Below are 21,085 nucleotides of genomic sequence, written 5' to 3'. Positions count from 1 at the left end.
CACTAGGCCGATATAATCTGAGATAGAAATGATTTTCGCAGAAAATGCGTTAGATCTTGATAAATCGCGATCGCGAGATATATTGTGCGCGGTGCCCTTTTCAGCGACACTCTGACTCACTCAGTGTGTAGTAGAGCGATCATCATTAAGGAGAGTTTTAAGTTACTAGCCCGTGTCGACCGCATGGCGGGGACTCCCTATAAAGGCTCAATTTGTTCTGCCTGCATCAACAGTGTGTTTTTCGACACTTGCAAGCGAGTGCACCAGTCTCTTCACTCCTGCGTGTGCGTCTGATTGAAAATCAAGTGAGTGCGCCACAATTTTTCTATAATTCGACAATATTTTATCAAAATTGATCGAAGGATGACGTTGGTGCTCCCCGCTGGTGACATGCTCAAGAAAATTCAGTCCGACCTGAACCTGACGGAAGGTCGCGAGCAGGAGGACCTGTCCAAGCTGAAGGAATGGCTCGTCCTGCAACCCCATTTGCCGAAGATTGACGGTGAGTTCCATCCCTTCAACTCATTAGTGGCGTTTTATTGATTTATTTAATTAGACGATCGATTGCTGGCCGGCTTCCTGTACGGCAGCAAAAACTCGATGGAGCGGTGCAAAAAAGTGATCGACCTGCACTACACCGTGCGTGGCGCCGCGCCTGAGTTCTTCAAGAACCGCGATCCGAAAAACGCTGACATGCAGTCTTGTCTTGAATCTGTGTAAGTGCAATTATTAGAAATTTTAATTTTTTTCGATAATTTAAATTTCAAGGAAAAATTTCAACCTAATTTTATTGATTACAATTTCTTTACTGATTATTCAAAAAACCACTCTAATTTTTCCATGGGAGAGTTGTGGTGACTCAACTCTAATTTTTTATTAACTTTAATAATTGTTGCCTTCTCACTTTAGCAATTATTTTTACTATAACCACAACGAGTGTAATTAATAAAAAATTTTAATGTTAAAAAATTCCCGGGAAATTGATACATTAATTTTTCCTTAGGTACATTGTGCCGATGCCGAAGCTGACGGCCGAAGGTGCCCGCGTGACCATCCACGGTCTGCAGGATCCGGCCAAGAGCCAGTTCAACGCGTCCGAGTGCATGAAGCTGGTCTTCCTCACCGGTGACATCCGCCTCCGTGAGGACATCTGCTCAGGAGACGTGCTCATTTACGATCTCAGCGGCAGCTCCTTGTCCCACCTCGCCCAACTCACGCTGCCCCTCGTGCGAAAATTCATGATTTGTGGACAGGTATGAAATACCTTTTATATTCTTAAATTTAAAATTAAGCAAAGGCACTGGGTGGATTATTCCTTGATAAATATTTTTATCTGATGAGCAATTTTTTTATTAGGTAAACAAACTGTATTGAGAAAAATATCTTGTTTTGTTTCGTTCAACAAATTTTGAAATTTTCTGGGACACACAACGATTGCAAAACTAAATTTTAATTCTATTAATTTTAAACTCTAATTTTGATTTTTCATTCACTCAAGTACTAAACTTACAATTTGTTATGCAGTCGAATGTATCTGTTATATGCGCTAAAAATGTTTTTACTGTTACGAAATTATTTCCGAAGGGTCAAAAGCCGTTCAATATCTCTGCGGAGACAGTGCTGAATTCCTCTCTGATAGGTATTTTATTGCAGCTAGAAAATCGCGAATCCCGTTGGGCAACTGCAATATAATTATTACCATGAACAAAGAGCGCGGCGTGTGCACGGTGCATGTCCATCATGTTTAATGGTTTTCTACCGCAGATGATAATCGCGTCCGATTTTGTGCGAGAAACTCTTGGCTTTCCCCTGCGTGTTTCTGCACCAGGGATCACCTGCGCGCCGGATGACTCACCGCTGCGAAACAGACTGTTTTTCGCGTCTGCTCACCTGACTATAGAAATTCCTCGCCGCCACTCTATTGATGCACTTGATCCACTTTCTTGCTTCCAATTTTTTTTCTGCATTCGCCAAATTAAAAACTGCAGCTTTCCCAACGATCATCCCAACCGCAAAAGCCAATTATGAAAGGCTATGACAGTCGTGAAAACTAGCTAAACTGCCCTAAAAGTGAAATTGGAAGCATGTTTGACAGTCGAGTTAAGAATAATTAAATTGATTAGACTAAGACTAATCTATGAGATTATCCCACGTTCAACGTTATTTCCCCTTTATTTAGGGCAGTGACGTTTGCTAATAAATTTTGAGGTGCTGAGACCAAACATAAAATTTTGTAATGGTCAAATAATTTTAAAACTTTATTAATTTCGTCAGAGTGCTTATCCCGTACGCCTGCGCGAGGTGCATCTGGTCAACGCTCCCAGCTTCTTGGACAAAATCCTTGCCCTGTTCAAGCCCCTCATGAAGGACAAGCTCGCCGACAGGGTATGCTATCTTCAATTATTTTTTGATGCCAGTAGAAAAATAAATTCTGGCTCTCTGGCAGATCCACATTCACGCTGACGTGGCTGCGCTCCAAAAATTCCTGTCCAAGGACGTCCTCCCCAAGGAATACGGCGGCGACGCTGGGGAAATGAAAGAATTGCACGGTATATTCCTCAACTAATTGCATTTGAGCACGGATATTAAATTTATTTTCGAATTTACAGCCTCTTGGCGCACCAAGCTGGAGAGCTACCGCGACTGGTTCATCAGCCAAGAGTCCGTTCTGGTCGACGAAGCCAAGCGACCTGGCGGAAAACCCGTGACCCAGGATGATCTCTTCGGGCTAGACGGCTCCTTCCGCCAACTCGCCGTCGACTAACTTTTGTTGCCACTTTCAACCAACCAACCACCTTAAGCACTCTTTTGGTTATTATTTTTTGTGACTGTTCAATTTTGATCATTTTTATAATAAAGTTTTTTGAACGAATCAAATGGCCGATTTTTTCCTGACGAGCGCGTGCTTCGTGGACATGTGATTTCTTCTGCGGTAAACGAATGACATGACTTTTTCTCTGGTTAAAACCGCAAAAGGAAAGAATGCAGAGTGGTTTGGAAAACAAGGATTATCGTCAATTTTCTTGTTGGATTTTTATCTGTATAACCGCAACTGGTCCCTATTTGACTTTTTACTTCTTGCAGTGCACTTAAGCGCTTTGTTCATTAAACATTTCTTGCTTGCAAATTACCAACAGCTCTATGGAAAAAATTTATCGCAATACAAAAAAAAATCAGAGTAATTTATCACCTGATTGTGAGGAAGGAACATTTTTCAAAAAAAATCCTAGCTGGTTACCTTCAAATTGATAAATAATTAATCAATTTACCTATCTTAATATCCAAATGAAAATATTATATTTAGCATTTAAGAAAAGAACATTGATTCAAAAACTTAGCTTCAAATATATATATATATATATATATATATATATATATATATTCAGATTTAGCAACCGTCGCTACAATCAGATCAGGAATGACAGATTCTATAAACACTTTTTGTGCAGGGGGCTTTTACATTTATATTCGCAATTTAGTACTATTTTTATATTTCAAGAACTCATTCAAGTATTTTATCTGTGAGAAGGCGTAGTGTAAAATAAACTAGTTCAGCCTTTTGACATGAAACAGCGAAAAACATTACAATGCTATAAGGTTAATTTTAAATGCAATAAATTTTAAATTAGGTCTTATTATATTTTTAAAATGATATACAGGAAAATCATTTACCGAGATGGAATAGTATATATGGAAAAAATAAAACTTTTTAAAATTAAACGCAACGTATGTTTAAAAATATAATTTTAACTGGCAGTGCAATCTTTGAAAAAATCTCATTCCATCTACAATTTAATTTACTATTAACTTAACATCTCTAAATTTATGCAACCACGCCGGTCTCTAGTTTTTATTACAAAAATTCCTTTGCGAATAATATTGGAATTAAAAAAATAATTGGATACTTGAATCTATGAATAAAAGCGTCTAACAGTTGTTAAAATTTTATGCTCTCCTTAGTCACTCTAATTTTATATGATGTGTCCGGAGAAGAGAATAGAATTCCAGCTCAATTGCTTTGTTCCAAAGGAATCTGTACCGATAATCATTGCATGGTTGTATCATTTCATGCTACGTGCGCGTCCTAAATATGCGCAAAAAAGTACCAACGGCATTTTTTTATCCGTGGCTAATCCCTCAACCTGGCCTTGGCAGGCAGAAAATGTTGCGGAAAGTGCATCTTTTTATCACCGAGACGTGTGATTAGCTCGCGTTTTTATATCATTTTTTCAGGGTATCCCCACCGCTGCTCCCATACTGCGGCTGATCCACATACCTGGCGGTGCGACAGGTAAGGAAGTTGCTCGGCCAGGGAGACGCAGTGTGGCTCTGCTCAGAGAAAGTCCATCTCCGCTGCACAGCCTACATTCAGCATCAGCCCACAAGTAAGTTCACGAATGTACCGTTCTTTGCGTTTTTCTGTCTTTGCGTTTAATTATTCGTTCGGGTTCTTTAAAACCAATTTATTTTGGACTAGAATCTATGTAGAAAATTATTTCTAGTAAATGTTTATTTTAAAATCACATGTTTTCGTCTCTTTTATAAATCTGTTAATTTTTGTCTTGGTTTAGAGGTTAATGCTACAAAATACAACGTTCACTGGAAAATAGGAAACATTTTCTTATACTTTCTCTTCAGCAGTCAGCGTTTTTTCTGGCATTTTTTCTTAACGCTGACCATTCTTAGCTTTCTCTCTTGCTGCTTAATGTTCATCGTTCATCTCCTCTTAACGAGCTATAAAAATAAAAAATAGCATCCGCACTTAATCAATCCCAAGCAGATTTAGCTCACAATATGATTTCTGTTTTTCATCCTATGTACAGTCGTTACTGATTGACCAGTGAAATATAAAACAGGAGAATCAGCGCGATCATACACGTGCGGCAAATTTTATTAAAACGCTGTAAGCATGAAATTAATTATTTGTCCAAATGCTAAATTCACCGTGTACCTGAAACACCATGTGTTACAATTAAGAACGTTTCGCTTTCTTCTAACTGCGAAAAGCACAAATCACTCAAGCATTATTTTACGACAAACGGAAGGCGGGCGGCGTGACGTTATTGATGAAATCCGAGCGTGAATGAAAAATGAAATAGCAATTAACGATGAAGAAAAAGAAAGTTAATGCCTCTGCTCTGCTCGGTGGGTACCGGAGAAACGTGCGTGAAATCCACCATTTCTGTTGCTAAAGAAATTGTATACTTTATCCAAATAAAATATTTATGAATGTTAGTGAGAATGAGTTTCGGCGTTGAGATTTTTGTTAAATCACGTTGCGGAGAGGGGACAAAACTCAGTGCTGACCTGGAAAAAACTCGTTCTGGTCATTGATCCCACAAGGGCCGAAAAGTGCGGAGAGAAAATACGAATATCCATGCAATCCGATCCTTCTAGAAGGTCAAATAATACAGATCACCTATTAAATATCAGAAAGTGTTGTTAATTACTCCACAATAAATTCAAATGTTTTATAAGTCTGCGAAAATACATTATTTACAAATTCCTAGTTCTCTAAATTAGAGTGTGCAATTAGTTCTATCGAAAGAGATTTGTTCATTTTGCGTACATCCAATTGTCAAATTTCGTTGGTAAAAAAACAGGTTAAATCATTCATTATTATTTATAATTTTAGCATGGCATCCACACTTTTGGTGCAGCCAAGCGGCGAAATTTCCGGAAAAATCTACAAGGAACTGTGTGAGGACAAGTCCGCTGTTCCCGAGAAGATGAAAAACATCAAAGAGTGGCTAGCATTGCAGCCACACCTTCCACCTTTTGAGGGTAAGAAAGAACTAATAACTAACCTCCTCTTCACTATAATTTTCACATAATCACAAGAAAATTATCGTCACTTCCTCCTTTTTGCCCATAGATGATGACCGAATTTTGACATTCCTGCGGGGCTGCAAGCACAGCAGCGAGAAGGTAAAGAAGAAGCTGGACATGTACTTCTCGATGCGCGCCGCCGTGCCCGAATTCTACGCCGAGCGCGACCCGCAGAGCGAGAGTCTGCAGAAGGTGTGGACGGAAGTGTGAGTTTAGCACCGAGGCAGTAGGAAAAGAATTTTAATTAATTTTCACGGTGGAACCGCAGGCACATGCCGCCCCTGCCCGGCCTCACCGCCGAAGGCAACAGAGTTATTTGGATGTGCAGCGCCCAGCCCGAGCTCAACATTTCCTCGGCGTCGACAGCCATGAAACTGGCCCTGATGATCGGTGATTTGCGACTCAAGCTTGAAGAGGTAAAAGTTAACAGCTAGTCATTTGCTTTTACAAGTTGCTAACAGAGGAGGCATGTGATTAGTAAAATATTTACTTTTTTCATCTGATAATTCAATTTATTTTGAAAATCGGAAGTATTTAACTAAAAATCATTTAGCACGGCGTGGCTGGAGATGTCTACGTTTTGGACGCTGCGCACGCCACCGCTCAGCAGTTTGCTAAATTCACCCCTGCAATCATCCGCAAGTTCCTGATCAGCGTGCAGGTAAAAGAGACTAATTTGGCGTCTAGCAACATAGCTGATAAATCTGAAATGAACAGGAAGCCTATCCTGTGCGCCTGAGACAAGTGCATGTGATCAACATCAACCCTCTGGTGGATGTGATTTTTAACTTCGTGAAGCCGCTGCTCAAGGAGAAGATCAAGAATAGGGTAAGTGACGGAAACAGCAGCAATTTCACGGAATTTACAACGTTTATGCATTCAGATACATTTCCACTCCAAAATGGACACGTTCTACAAAATCGTCCCCGCTGAAATGTGTCCGACCGAGTACGGAGGTCAAGGTGGCTCTCTCAAGGACATTAGCGGTACGGATAAATCTCAATCTGTTTTGTCACCAGCTAGAAATATATTCCTGTTTTCAGGCAATTGGAAAAAGACGGTGGAAGAGAACCGCCAGTGGTTCTTGGACCAGGAAACGGTAAAAGCTGACGAGACCAGACGGCCAGGCAAGCAGATGAACTACGACGAGCTGTTCGGCGCGTCTGGTTCATTCAGGAAGCTGAACATCGATTAAAACCCCCCTTACTACTCGCCACTTCTTCTTGCCAGCACATTATTGTTTTGACGGTTTTTACACAAGCAACAGCGTTCTCAGTTGGAAAAATATTCCTTTATTTACAGCAAGAAGGGAATGTGGAGAACAAAAGAATCATAATTTATCTTTTATGGCTTACACATTTAAATAATAAAAAACACGATTTTGAACAAAAAAATCTTATGAGTGCGTTTGCTTTAAATGAAGACATTGTTTAAAGTTCGTCATGAATGCCTTTGGAACTCGCGTCTTCTGAGATGTGACAGGCGGCGGGCGTTTCAAACTCAAACTTGTACTCACACCTGTTCGGCTCGCTAACTGCCTTCAGCAGGTTTTCCGTTCCACAAGATAACTCCACCTGACACCACATCAAAAATTATTTTACTCGTTTCGCAAGGTTTCTACAAATATGAAATTAAGACCCAACAGACTTTTTGCAAACAATTATAAATTAATTAATGAAATTCAGTTATTCCTTTTCATCAAGAATTGTGTTATGATTAATATCAAATAAAAGTACACAATTAATTGCACACAGGAAGTTACGTTCCAGTGACAGGACTGACAGTTGCCGCCTCTTTAATGAAGTTATAAAAAATGCGGCTCATGAAATTAACATAGTATGAACTAATTTGTTCAGCAAGGAATTTAACAGAAATTAGAATGAATTTTCATCATGAAAAATTTCTCAAGAAAACCACCTGTTTCTAATATAGTTCAATTTGATTTCAAATATGTTAAGGTCAAAAAGTCATTGACTGACAAGCAAAGTAACAATAAAAGCCTGATTGTACTCACTTTGGTTGAGCGTTGGGGTCCATTCCAGCAAGATTGGCCGTTGGTGTACATCATGTTTGAATACCTGTCACTCTCTGAGCCAGCCCAGTGGCCCCATGTGCCGAGTCTGGTGTCTCCTCCACCATTTTTAGGCCTTTGTGTAACCTAAATAAAAAAAGCATAATAAGACCACGTTTTTTCCAGACATACAAATTTCAGTCACCTGATCAAATGGACAGAGTTTGTAGGTGTATTCTCGGTCGGTATATTCAAAGCATTCGCCTTCGAGTGCGGCAAACTCGCCGTCGATACCATAGTCTTTGTCCAGAGACTCCTCAATCTGCCGAATCTCGCGCTCTACATCACGCAGCGCCCGATCGGCCTCCTCAAACTCATGCCTGGCGTTGGCCGCATCTGTGGCAGAGGAAATACAAGCGTTGGTGTTAGAATAAAACTATTGCTTTGTAAAAGAAATTTCAATTATTAAGCGTATATGGAATTCTTTTGATACAGTCAGGTTCTGAAATAATTTTACTAGTAAATCAACCCACTCATATTCTCTCAGGAGTGCCAAAGCAATGGGAGATATTGAAGCATATCGGGGATCTAATTCTGGCTGCGCAATTTCAGATGAGTGACTCGAAATGCTCAAATAGTTCAACCCACGGACGACTCGCCACCTTGCTGGTTTTCGCACCTTTCCAGAGGATTTAGGGACAAATCTCTAGCTTTTAAAAAAAGACCTCGGGGCTGGGAAGCGAAAAGATGGCCACATTGGGCCCAAACTCCTCTGAGGCCACTTGGGCCCCATGTTATACGCTCAGCGGTGTTAGTGGAACCTGGTGAGCTCATAAGATCTGGACTTTAAGAAAATGATCCAATTATTACCATCAATAAGTCTTTGCGTCTCTGCATCATACTGAACTTCAGAGAAGGACTTTTCTCCCTCCTTTTCATGATCACTATCCTCTTCCTCCTTGTCTTGATCACCTTCTTCTTCGTCTTCATGCTCTCCATCATCAACATCCTCTTCAGGGTTTTCTTCAGTCTCAACAGCATCAACCTGTAAAAGAGTTTTTGAGCGCTGTCAAGTACAAGAAAGCGAAATCTTACTGGCTCCTCCGTTTGTTCCGCAAGGTTGTTGTCATCATCCTGCGCAGCTTCAAAGTTCTCGGGATCCTCTGTTTCTTCATTAGTGTTTGGCTCCTCCCCCTGATAAAAGATGAATAACGGAGTTAATGCAATGATTGCAAGAGAATTTGTAGCACAATTTTGCGAAACCTTCCCAGAGTGCAACACAAACGACAGGAAATCTGGTATTACTACTTACATAAAATCTAAACCAGAATTTAAATTTCAGCAGAATATATTCTTGGTAAAGAAAATCGACGTAATCATACAATTTCCAGATAAAGCTCTCCTGGTAGGTTTTAATGTGTTAAGCAAGCTTGCCGCAAAAAATTAAAATGTGGAAAAAGATATACTCACAGGTGGAATGTACTTTCCAGTGCTCATCATGTAGAATGGCTTCATTCGGGGCCAGCATTCAGTGATAAATGCTTCCTCTCCAACCTCCTCGTTTTGATTAAGGAAGAACTGCAAAAAACGGCCCAAAATTATTCCAACAAACTGAATAATGTGTTGAAAGGTTAAATATTTTTAGAACGAAGACAAATTAGTAATCTACAACATTTCATTTCACCATTATAAAAACAAAAATTTCTGTTCGGTATAATACCATCGTTGAAACTAGACATATGATTAGAGTGCTTTTAAATTTCCACGTGAAAAGAAATAAAAATTGCGAATCAAGAGGTGAGTCGACATAAAGATAAGTACAGTTTATATTCTAACAAAATTGAGTTCCAAATGGCCTTACTCCATGTGGTTCTTTATCAGCAAAGGCGGAGTGGAAAATAGAAGTTTCACTCATCAAGAGTTTTAAATTTTGTGCACAGTACACTCACAGAAAAATTTTTCACTGTGAGTATCAAAATGCGGCTCTCAAATTGATGATGCAACTTTGAGTCTCACAGTGAGTATCAAAAGCGTCCGGCCGCTTCTCGTACTCACTGTGATGACCAAAATGCTCGCTCGCTTCATTATCAACTGAGAACGAGTGTTTGGTCATCACAGTGAGTACGAGAAGCGTCCGGACGCCTTTGATACTCACTGTGAGACTCAAAGTTGCATCATCAATTTGAGAGCCGCATTTTGATACTCACAGTGAAAAATTTTTCTGTGAGTGTAGTGTCAATTGTTTTCTACTGCCAGCAATTTAGAATCCAATGTAGTTTATTCTGTGGTTATCAATTTTATTAAGCAGGCATAATTTCTGCTGGTGAGGCCTGCAGGCCTCAAAAGCATATCTTGGAATAGCAAAAAATAACACTATGTATCAATTCCAGAAATAAAACGCAATAAGTTAGCATTATCGAGCAGGTAAAAATGTTAATTGTGCATGATTGTTGGCAGACCATACCTGTAGAATTTAACAATCACCTTGCCTACAATGATTGATTTCAGTAATGAATTTCAAGCAACAATTCAAATCGACTTCAATCAAATATGTACTTTGAAAATTTCGCACGCATTGCTTCCCATCCACTGAACAAAACGTGAAATGGCGAAAAGGAAGCTCACCTCCTACAACGTTTTTGTGAAGTAGATGTTTCCCTGCGTGAAAAAGAGGATGAGGAACGCGACACAGCAAGAGTTCTTTGCAGAATTGGGAAAGATATGGCGAGGAATGAGCAGGGAGGAGCGCTGCAAGTATAGGACATAGCTAGGACCCCCTGACTACGCGTTGAAGAATACAGCACCTTTACTTTGCGGACAAATAAATTAATTTTCATTGGTTTTTTAGCTAAACTGGCATCTGTTTTTTTAAAATTATTATTGTCATTGCATAAAATAATAAGTCTTGAGTGTTTGAGTCTTAAGCTAATATTGATCCAGTTAGCTGTGTGCCTGCAAATCTGTATGCTTCTAAACAGTAAGCACTTCATCAAGATTGATAATCTTATTTTATATCATAATCCGAGGTGTTTCCCTGGAGCATACTCCAGTGGATTTTAACTAAATGAATCAAAACTACAGGATTTTTTTTCTTTAAGAAAAATTTGGATTTTTTTGCGGCAGTGTAGTTTTTAAATTATTGCACATCATTTAGATTTGCAAGTTTAAATTATAAAACATACATCTTAATAAAGCTACAAATAAACTGTTTGATTTCATTGGATCAACTCAAGACAAGAAAAGGATTATTTTCTCACCCTGGCCTCTTCATTGGTAACTTGACCATCACGGTTCTGGTCAAACTCTTGCTTGGTCATCAGCTCTGGGATGGAAATTCGGCCGTCTTTGTCGGCGTCAAACAGTTCAAACATGCTCTTGGCCTCCTTCTCGTTCTCCTCCTTGCTGAGCTGCGCCCGCCGCTCCTTCTCGAGCTCCTCAGCTTCCCTGTAGACGGCCAGTGCGGCTGTCTCCAGCTCCTCCGCCTGCTTCTTGATGGCCTCCTTCTCGGCCTTGAGCGCCTCAGCCTCCTCCTGATCCTTTCTTAGCTGGCCAAGTCGACTTGACTTGCCAGCTTTGAGCTCAGCAGCCTTGCGTGCCATTTCCTTGCGCACCTCGGCACCGCGCTTCTGCATTTCCGCCAGCCGTTGCGCCAGTTCACGCGCCGCCCGGCCCATCTCCTGGCACGTGTTTGTGCAGTGCCCGCCACCCAGCTTCTCTTGCCCATCAAACTCATCCGTTGCATCACAACAATCTGGTAAATTGTCATGATATTCATATGAAAAATAGAACCATTGAGCCGAGGAAATTTGAACCAAGTTGACTACCTTGTATTTTTTTGAGCATGTATTATCAGTTTTAATTAATTAATTAGAGATATAAATTCAATATTTTTCAAGCAAAAATTGAATAAAAATAAATTTCAAATTTAATTGTACGATTTACCAAAATAGCTACTTAAGCCAAAAATTTTTAGCAAAAGAACTGATACCAAACATGTGCGTGAGAGTTAAAAAATAATCGTCTAAAATATTGGATGAATATACCGCTGTACTTACTTAAGAATTTAAATAAATCAGGAATTAAGTTGAAATAAGCATTTTATGTAGATCAATGAATAAAAAATTCATCATCGAGCCTCACCACAAATGCCATCATTCACACGAGATGAGGGCAGATCCATGGGTTGATGGCCTGCGTTGGTGCAGTGAAATAATCCATTGGGACAGGCGGCTGTGCCTGGCTCATCACTGCTGTCCGGGCAATCACAGAAGTCATCATTCACTTGCACAAAGGGGATGGTTAACGACCCATCAAAGCAAGTGAAGTTTTTCTCTGGGTCATAAAGCGAAGTTTCTATACAAACAGGAAGAAATTTAATTATTTAATATCTTGATATTATTTTTTTTAAAAAATGTGTCGAATGCATACTTGTCACAGAAACTCCTCTTGGCCGTAGAATTTCCACAGACGAGGCTCTTTGAAGACTAACTAAGCAGCTTAGAGTGATGAATAAGTGTCTTGTCTGCATATTAGGATATCTGAAATTTTGATTCTTCAGTTAAGAGATTTATTATTGATACGAAATTTAATAAAATATGGAGCGAAAATGCGAACATGCTGCGTAAATTTTGGAAATTAAAACGGTCATGTGAGCATCTCTTAAACGAAACAAAATAATTAAAATTAATCCAGATTGCAATTAACCAACGCAAACAAAAATAGAGCAACTGCATAATTTATTATGCGAAATGCTTGACGCACTGACCGGCACAGTTTGTCTCTCGTTTTTAGCAAATTGAGGTGACATGGTATGTCCAGTTGACTTGTTTTTTACAAGTGCGTTTTCAGCAAAACTCACCATAAAACTCCTACCACACTGTAAATAAAAATGAATAATGAAAGGGCGATTTTAAATGCGGATGAGATAAATGCAAGCGGCACGTCAGCTCGTATTCGTCCGGCGTCCTGCTTTTCCTTTTCACATCGACACCAGCTGAGGTGGACGTCCGTCTCTTTACTTTCCCCACTCTGCTGATGCGAAACCGCAACCAATCGCGTTGCAGAACGTTTCCCACTGTTCAAAGGTTTGAAAGGCGAATAGCGGGAAATGGATTGGTTTTTGAAAGTAATTTTGGTAATTTTATTAAACATACTGAAATTCATGATTAAAATTTAAGAAAAAAAGCATGATGAGATATAAAATAATATTAAAAAAATATTTGACGTTCATTTAAACGATTCTGCATAGCAGTAAAATATCTGTGGCCTGGCAGTGGTAGTGCATTATTTGAGGTCTTTTCCATGTCTAATCCGGTCACACCACTTCAATAAGCTTTCACTCTTTCACAACATTTAAATAATACCAATTTAAAATTTTTGTCGTCTGATCATTGGATAATATGATGTTAATTTTTATTTTCGGAACTCAAAATTTAGATTGCAAAAAGGGAAACAATATAATAACAAAAGAAAAGAGATTGCCAATAAATGCTAACAAATTTGTTGCACCAAGAAACCAAAGACAGCAAAATGAGAAATCAAATAAAAATATTGAGAGCAGAGCGCATCGCTTAGCGCAAAGTTATAAAGGATGACAATATTAAGTCACTTTTTCCTGTGGAAGAATGAAAACACGTGGAGTAATTCAGAAAGTCGGCATCTTTCAGCGTGACCTTTAATTTATTGATATAAAATCCTCATGACATATTATATTGTAATGCTTGGAAGTGAAAAAATATTCAAATTTTTATAAAACAGTTACAATCAAGAAATTTCAATGCATGAAACATCATAATATATATCATAAAACTTTGGGGTAATTCAACCTTTTAATCGGACTACCTGCAACGCATAAATTGTCCATTTTGGTTTTTGCGATCATACATTGAAGTTTCTTTGCATTGTAGCATTAATCAACAGAGATCTGCAACTGTTTAGCAGCACTGCAAAAAGTAGTGCCTCCAGTACTTATAAATAAACACGGAGGATAGCATTTAAAGTAAGTACCAATTCTGACAAAAAAACGTGGCTTTCAGAACAGATTTCAAAGGAAAAACAACGTCATTTTTAAGGGTTTACCTCACAAATTTGATCTTATAGCGGAGAAAATTACTAAGGAACCAACCAGAAACATTCTCAGAAAATTACTGTGTCTTGAGTATTGTCTGGAGAAAATCATGCGAATAGTCGAGGGCCCCCTTCAAAATGCACACATATATAGACTCTGCTAGAATAATTTATCGTACAGTTGAAATAAGAATAGAATATTAATGATTTCATTGCACTCTCACCAGTTCAGCATTTACGCAAACTTGGAAAAGTTAACTCACATACAAATCACTTGATCGCCAAATTTGGAAGGGTTTGCATTCAAGTCCACTGGATCAGAATAAATTATTACTCAGCTTCAACCCAGTCGCAACGCAACACAGTGGATTTTATGCAGATAACATACGTTCAGGTCTTTTTCGTCAGCACTGTCAGTAATTAACAGAAATCTTTGCTCTGAGTGAGGTAATTTTTACCTTGCCTTTTAGAATTGATGCAAGGCACTTTTCAGCAAACAATTGAGCAACCCCAAGCAAGGGAGAAGAAACTTCCCAAAATGCTGTAACGAATTTCCGGTTGCGTAGTTGCGGTAACAAATCTGTTCCATGCCTCAAAAGATATGAAAGATGCAATCGATTCAAGACATTCTGCAGAGGCGGCTGGAAGTCACTGCCTTTCTTACTTTCCATGGAATCCCATTATCATTAGATATAACTACCCGAAACACTAACGACACAAGAAATGTTTTCACTAGTACGTATTTCAGTGAGCTGGTGGAACTCAACAGTGATAGGAATTAGGGATTAAAATTCAGTGCTCTAGTAATTTTGATCTCTTCAAAAAGTACAAGCAACGAACAAATAATAAAAAATATACATCAAATAACTATAACAACTAATGCTGGATCCCAAAAATTTAATATTACCAATCAGAACTACTAAATGCTTGCTGTTTGAGCCCAAAATTCAAAACTAATCGTTCCCTAAAACCATATCAATAAATTCAAAGTCATTGATCCAGAATGAAGCCTAATTCTAAGTTTCGCTTCCAGCCCACTCGACGAACTTGCCAAAGCTGTGGATCAACACACAGTGTGTATCAATCCGCATAATTAAAGATTCAGGTTCAAAAACACTGACTGGGGGAGCCGCAGATGAATCCTACGTTCACAGTCATGCTGGCACATACTCGCTCACAGGTGCACCTCAAAATTATGTATTGATTGTGTGTAACGAGAGTGTCTAAAAGGATTTAGTACTTGTTGCATCGTTTCGTCGCCACGCGCGCGCACAGCAGGTTCCTCATTTTATTCTCTTCCTTTTCTTCGGTGCTTTGCGTGACATTGCACACCCACTAACAACAATTTCGTCTGCCAGCCATTTAATTGTTCTCAGAGTAACTTTTCCGTCACTGAACTGGCAGTACTCACTGTTGTACTCACTCGCTCCTCTTCTTTGTCGGAATTCGGGGACATCAATGAGGGACTGATCTGCTGTCAGTTTGTCAGCTCCACTGACACAAACTGCTTCAGTCTCTCAAGGTATTGGTTGTACAGCTCCACGTCATTGTGGCCGGCACCCTGAAGTAGAAATTTGATATTTAAAAAGCCGTAAAGAAGCAATAAATTTGTTCATTAGAATTAGAATTCAATGATTGAGCGGGGGTTTGATTCTCAAAGCATTTCATAAACAGCATAAACATGTGAATCGTGGAGAAAAAAAATTACAGTAATATATTGACTTGGAGCCTGAACAAGTTTGATTATCAAAGATCAAGTCCATGATCAATTTTATAAGGACATTTTCAATTATTTTCATGGAATGATTTTAGTACAACAAAAATTAAGGTAAATAGCGGTGGAAAGTTGTGGCATTTAACTTGTCTTGTGTTATCAATATAATGAGTTTGGCGGACAATCACAGATAAATGAGAATATATTGATTAAAATGTTTGTTCTCCTTGTGATATTGTGGTTTAAACCTTCAGTTCACTTTGGTTTGTTTAAAATTAAATATAGTAGCATTATCTACTATCTTACTAATGGTCAATAGATAAATAAAATGAATCTAAAATAAAACGCATAACAAGAATATAACAAACAGCAATAAAGATTAATTATTAAGGTTATTTCTTGGCTCACTGATTGTTAGCCGCAATTAAAATTGGTTTTCAGATGGCCTATTTCTTTTATTCAACTGGTGACAGAGTTTACTGATGATAATTTTAGCTTTACCTCAACCCAGAGGGGCTCAACTGCTCGGGGACAGCGTTCGTACATGGCAAGACCATGGGAGAAATCTATGACTTCGTCTTCTGTACCATGTATCACCAGAACAGGGGAAGTCACTTTAGGCACCTTATCGATACTGGAATAAAAAGTTAGCGATGCATTAGCAGTCTGTTTATCACTTGATAAACAAATAAAAACGCTCACCTTGGGAAGGCATCAAAAAACCAAGTGCGCTTAGTGTTTGGGAAAGCCACTCTCATGCCAGACATGAGGGGCGAGTGCAAAATCACTGCAGCCACCTCGTATCTTGATGCTAAATCCACAGTGGGCACCGTTCCAATGCTTTGGCCGTAGAGGATTATATTTTCAGGAGAGATGCCATATCTGAAAATCGCACAGCAAAATTTTGTCACGATGCAGTTTCGATAAGAAATGGTTTCAAGATGCCAGTGAAAAATAGATCTAGATAAAATAGAGGAAAGCAAGGCTCTTATAAATTTGGTAATTCAAGACAGCAAATTTACAACCCTGAACATCTAACTGTCGAGAATAAAAAGCGCGAGTTCGTCCCGGTCTTTGAGGAAGCAATCAAGTTTTTAAGTTCACCAGACCGTTGATATTAGACGGGATTAATTTCATTAAATATGTCATGTGATCAAGAAGGCGTACCTGAACTAGCGAAATAAATGCAAACACGCCAAGCCCCAATAACACCGCGTGAGCGGATAACGTAACAAGCAGCTTGTATCGTAAGCGTTCAGGGCCACAACGAGTCCCAGCCCACCAGAGCGTCAACCACGAGTTTTTTCCCCAAAAAATTCTAGAGAGAAAATAAAACTAAATGTCGGAATATTTGTGACCCAGAACATTTTATTCTAAAAAGGATAATAAAAGCATGCAAGTTTTCAAAGATTTTTGGGAATTTAATTAGTGAAGAAACCGACATCTTTTTGGAAATTCAACAACTAATTGTTTGGATTTTGCGAAGAAATTCAAGAAATTTTTAGTTGAGATTAAAAGCAGACAATATTTTTAGAAGTTAGTTAATTTTTAAATGAGGTTTGAAGCAGCTTCGTCGATGTATAGCGAGCTATATATTTTCCCACATTCCCACAGAAATGTCCTGCTCACCTAGATAATTATGCTTTTAATTTCAACTGAAAACAAGAACAATCTTGAGTGTATCGACCAACGATTAGGAAATGCGAACGCTACAATTTACAGCTCTATTAAATTTATATCCTTAGATGCTATGAATTATTTTTATGAAAACGAAAGAAATAAACACGTAGGGTGTCCGCTAAGTGTAAATAGACTTGTGGGGAGAGGAGCCGTGGGAAGGCGTCACAGACTGAATGTCTCTACTCCATGTGGAGAAATTAATTAGGGTTGTTAGCTATTAATGAAAATTCAATGATGAAAACATTAAATAAGTTTTCGTACTGTAAAGCGGCTGTTTCGGCCCCGCAGGCCTCATCAGCAGTAATTTACCTCCAAAACCCAATTCATAATCACAGTATTAGCTGCAAAGAATTCTGAATCAGCAATCGTTGAAAATGCCCTGCTTTACTCATTAATGAGTAAGAGGATACTAGTGACGAAATTTTATAAACCCTGCCACTCGTCCTGTCATCCTCCCTGTGATTAACCTTACCTCACATAATTTCATAAGCTCAAAAATACCATCCTTTGTAATAAAACTCTAATTTCAAAGATAAAGAAATTCTGCGTTTTGTAACTGGAGAATTTGAAGGAAAATTCCCTTGAACCTCTATGATGGCTGCAACTGCTGCCCTTCTCACAAATGATTGTAGAAAATGCCTGAGACATCTTTTCATTTGATAAATATATTTAAAAAAAAAACGAAAGTAATACACACTGCGAGGCCAAAACAGCCGCTGTACTACTATATGAGAATGTGTTATTTCATTTTTTCCTCATTGAATTATCACTAATAGCTGACCTTCCATCCCAATTACTTTATTCCACGCAGAGTAGAGCCATTCATTATTTTTTAATTGAAATTAAGAATTTAATGGGCAGATGTGCCTGTGCCTGTAAGGGTCTTGTAAATCATCTGATATTTGCTCAAAATATTAGCTTGGTGTAGCAAGCTGAGAGTAACTAAAATTATCAAGCGTTTGACAGAAAGTGTTTGCTAAGCAGCATAATTTTTCTCTAAACATAAAATGTGTTTAAGAAAATTGTCACGCAAGACACTGAGTGCAGGCCACATTGCTCGCAAACAGCAACTTTTCTATAAATTCGTCATGGAAAATGATTGAATAGGTATGAGCATTGATTTTTAACTCACCTAGTCCTGAGGGCTTGCCAAGCAGCGTCAATGTCGGCGTACAGGTTCTTCTCGGAGGGCTTTCCTGTGCTGACGCCGTAGCCTGAGTAGTCGTAGCTGAAGATGTTACAGTTGATGCGAGAGCCGAGTCCCAGGTAGAAGCTGCTCATCTGACCGAGGTCGACTGCATTGCCGTGCGAGAAGAGGATGGTGAAGCGCGCATTTGCTGAGCACCGCACAAACACGCAGGCCACACGGTTGCCCCGCGACGTGCGGCTGTAGAAGCCTTCCACGTTCTCCTTCTCGCGCTCTGAATACTGCCACTCTGCCCGCTCCGTCAGCGTCAGCGCCAGTTTCGAGCCAGTGTCGTCCGCCTGCTCAAAAGTGAACGCAAAATTATTAATCTGCCGCTGACATTTAATGTTGTTTTTTCTTTAGAGGGGAAATTCTATTCCAGGTAGTCTCCAAAGTTTTTTTTAAATTGAAAAATTAAATTTGACTGGAGAATAATGAATATTGGACTATAAACTTTCAGACGTTTCCTAAGTAAGTTCCAGAATGATTGATTGCGATTTTTTACTCTTCCCAAATCAACTTAAATTAAATATTCTAAATTCTAATCAAGCGACAACTTACCTTTCGAACTAATTGATGAAATAATGTACTAAAAATTCTGACAATAAAACCCAATTTAATTTATAGCAATTGTACACAGCAATAAATATGGCTCAAATAAACTCCAAATCACGACATGAAGTTTGATCACTAAATTACAAGACCTCTTGTTGAATTTTTGAAATAAATTTAAGAAGTAGTTGAGATACTCCTCGTCATCACCAACTCCTACAAACGCACAAACAACCATTTGTTTTTGAAGGAAACAGATTATTTGCTCAAGCAGGTAGCAAATAAGCCAAAATTTGAGTCCATGACAGAGTGAATTGGCAAAATGTGTAAATAACGCAGAGTCTTTAGTGCCAAATTTACCATTTCAATGTTTGCAGTAAATTTGGATAGGTATGGGAAAATCTCATAATAAGGAAAACATTATTTTTGCAGAATTCCAAGCGTACATGTTTAAATTGGTAAAAATTTAGATCACTTGATTGCTCTACATCTCTCTTCAAGGCACAATAGTTAAGAGATTTCTACTTAATATCTATTATCTAAATTTATATAATAATAAACCATTCAGTTTCGTAAAATCAAGGATCTGGAACCGAAACATATACTTGAATATTTTGATGACAGAAAAGATCAAGAAATATGATGCAAAGAAAAAGACTTTGTTAAGTGGAAATGTTCAACATTGTCGACATAACATCATCAGTCATGTGACGATTTAATGTATGTAGCGCCCCGAAACAAGATCTCTTGTTTTATTGGGATTTCAAATCAGAACTTTTCTCTCATCTCATACGACACTAACAAGTTGCCGTTCCATTTCCCCATTTGCTATTTATGTATCTATGAGAGGAGAAAAGAGTCCAATCGCATAAGAAGCAAACGGAGACCAAAAGAGTGAGTAATACACTGCGAAAGGACGAGGCGTAACAAGATAAAAAGTGTGCGTTTGCAGTCGACGTAACCTAAAAATAACGTCAACAATAGTTGAAACCTACATTTCCAAGGCTTTGCAGATTTTTGTTTACCTTGATATGTATCACCTAGCGATAATGCTGTTGAAATAACAATTATTTTTAATTACGCACCCAAAGTAAATATTAATCTTCAGTGATGCGTATGTAATGTAAAAGCACTACATTTGACAAAGGCGACAAAGTAAATAATTTTAAACACATTGCGTCACTTTCACTCTAGATCAAGTTATTTAAAACACAGTTGAAATGATATGAATTTATATTACAACTTTCAGAAATGAAGCCCTAATTTTTTTCAATTTTCCATCAAACAAAATAATTCAATACATTATAATGAATAAAATTTAAGGTTTGCTTCCTCCTTCCTCCTCAATTCTGGTCATTTGCCTTCAGGCAAAAGCCTGATCGAATAACCATAGCTCTCTCATCATCAATAATCGTCCAACTCATCCGCAAAACACAAAAGCAAATTAACCGCAACATAGCTGCTGATAACACGACGTGCCCCATATGTACTTACTCATTCGCCTCAATGTCTAAATTTATAAAGTTAAACAGCGCTGGCCGAACGGGGCCTGAACAATCCGGCCCGGGTCAGGTCACCGACCCCGGTCCGGATCGTGGGGTTAAACCAATGTCAACAATTCACCTGGAATTTGTAGGTGGGCTCCGGTGGCAGGAAGGCCAGTTTGGCCGCAATTCTCGAAGGGCAAGGCGGGCAGCAAAACAGGCAGCATAACTCGCTGAAACTGAGTCCGTTCATGGCTGCGGACAGTTGAGACACGACTCGGACAATGCGCTCATGCACTCGGGCTGGAAGCTCGGACGCGGAAGGTTTTCAGCGACGCTGTTTTGACCAGACCATCGGCACCAAACACGCTCGCTCGTCAGCCATACTCCTTTCCCAGTCTTGTTCCGTTGTTCCTTTCCTATCCCTACGGTTTTCTTCTCGTCTCTCGCTCTCACCAAGGTAGAAAGGGAAAAAGCATTTTGTGAAGTGGTAGGGGGATGTGCCTAATGCAGGGCGTGGACTTCGTGTTCAAATTCACTTGACTTGAATTCAAAGCAAATAT

The 21,085-nt window shown here is 38.9% G+C and overlaps 3 protein-coding genes across 4 annotated transcripts; 1 reads left to right on the top strand and 2 right to left on the bottom strand.

Annotated features, from left to right (window-relative positions):
* Positions 1-171: 171 nt before the first annotated feature.
* Positions 172-7,228, top strand: LOC135937521 (uncharacterized). The gene is made up of 15 exons (XM_065480673.1): positions 172-305; positions 363-502; positions 557-716; positions 1,004-1,253; positions 2,275-2,385; positions 2,447-2,549; positions 2,610-2,761; positions 4,204-4,385; positions 5,636-5,784; positions 5,876-6,035; positions 6,098-6,245; positions 6,383-6,490; positions 6,547-6,657; positions 6,713-6,815; positions 6,873-7,228. Exons 2-15 carry the CDS (start codon positions 364-366, stop codon positions 7,022-7,024), a joined length of 2,028 nt encoding a protein of 675 aa, XP_065336745.1. The 5' UTR covers positions 172-305; position 363; the 3' UTR covers positions 7,025-7,228.
* GCS2beta (glucosidase 2 subunit beta) lies at positions 7,099-12,874 on the bottom strand. The gene is made up of 10 exons (XM_065477544.1): positions 12,699-12,874; positions 12,269-12,378; positions 11,981-12,193; positions 11,098-11,591; positions 9,311-9,418; positions 8,936-9,034; positions 8,711-8,885; positions 8,046-8,236; positions 7,844-7,987; positions 7,099-7,403 (listed from the first exon to the last, which is right to left on the bottom strand). The coding sequence occupies exons 2-10, from the start codon at positions 12,366-12,368 to the stop codon at positions 7,260-7,262; spliced, it is 1,668 nt and encodes a 555-aa protein (XP_065333616.1). The 5' UTR covers positions 12,369-12,378; positions 12,699-12,874; the 3' UTR covers positions 7,099-7,259.
* A 606-nt stretch (positions 12,875-13,480) lies between these two features.
* On the bottom strand, positions 13,481-20,959 carry LOC135937164 (alpha/beta hydrolase domain-containing protein 17B). Of its 2 annotated transcripts, none has more exons than XM_065480255.1 (5): positions 20,662-20,959; positions 18,433-18,785; positions 16,323-16,502; positions 16,122-16,254; positions 13,481-15,467 (listed from the first exon to the last, which is right to left on the bottom strand). In XM_065480255.1, the coding sequence occupies exons 1-5, from the start codon at positions 20,773-20,775 to the stop codon at positions 15,384-15,386; spliced, it is 864 nt and encodes a 287-aa protein (XP_065336327.1). In that variant the 5' UTR covers positions 20,776-20,959; the 3' UTR covers positions 13,481-15,383. The 2 variants fall into 2 exon arrangements, with proteins under 2 accessions (XP_065336327.1, XP_065336326.1); XM_065480254.1 differs by having other exon boundaries at positions 18,433-18,788; positions 20,662-20,957.
* Positions 20,960-21,085: the final 126 nt, after the last annotated feature.

Source organism: Cloeon dipterum, chromosome 2 (assembly GCF_949628265.1).
Source record: "Cloeon dipterum chromosome 2, ieCloDipt1.1, whole genome shotgun sequence".
Lineage (NCBI taxonomy): Eukaryota > Metazoa > Arthropoda > Insecta > Ephemeroptera > Baetidae > Cloeon > Cloeon dipterum.
The sequence above is the reverse complement of the archived record's forward strand: the minus strand, read 5'-3'. Positions and strand labels throughout refer to the sequence as shown.

Bases quoted from the DNA above. Each gene is read 5' to 3' on its own strand.
- GCS2beta (XM_065477544.1), bottom strand. From the start codon at position 12,368: ATGCAGACAAGACACTTATTCATCACTCTAAGCTGCTTAGTTAGTCTT. The intron at 11,592-11,980 runs GTGAGGCTCGAT...ACAATTTACCAG, and splicing joins TGTGAATGATGGCATTTGTG to ATTGTTGTGATGCAACGGAT. The intron at 7,988-8,045 runs GTGACTGAAATT...TTTTTTATTTAG, and splicing joins AACTCTGTCCATTTGATCAG to GTTACACAAAGGCCTAAAAA.
- LOC135937521 (XM_065480673.1), top strand. From the start codon at position 364: ATGACGTTGGTGCTCCCCGCTGGTGACATGCTCAAGAAAATTCAGTCC. The intron at 503-556 runs GTGAGTTCCATC...TTATTTAATTAG, and splicing joins CCATTTGCCGAAGATTGACG to ACGATCGATTGCTGGCCGGC. The intron at 2,550-2,609 runs GTATATTCCTCA...TCGAATTTACAG, and splicing joins GGAAATGAAAGAATTGCACG to CCTCTTGGCGCACCAAGCTG.
- LOC135937164 (XM_065480254.1), bottom strand. From the start codon at position 20,775: ATGAACGGACTCAGTTTCAGCGAGTTATGCTGCCTGTTTTGCTGCCCG. The intron at 16,503-18,432 runs GTGAGTTAAAAA...TGCGATTTTCAG, and splicing joins TGGCAAGCCCTCAGGACTAG to ATATGGCATCTCTCCTGAAA. The intron at 16,255-16,322 runs GTGAGCGTTTTT...TTTTTATTCCAG, and splicing joins TTTTTTGATGCCTTCCCAAG to TATCGATAAGGTGCCTAAAG.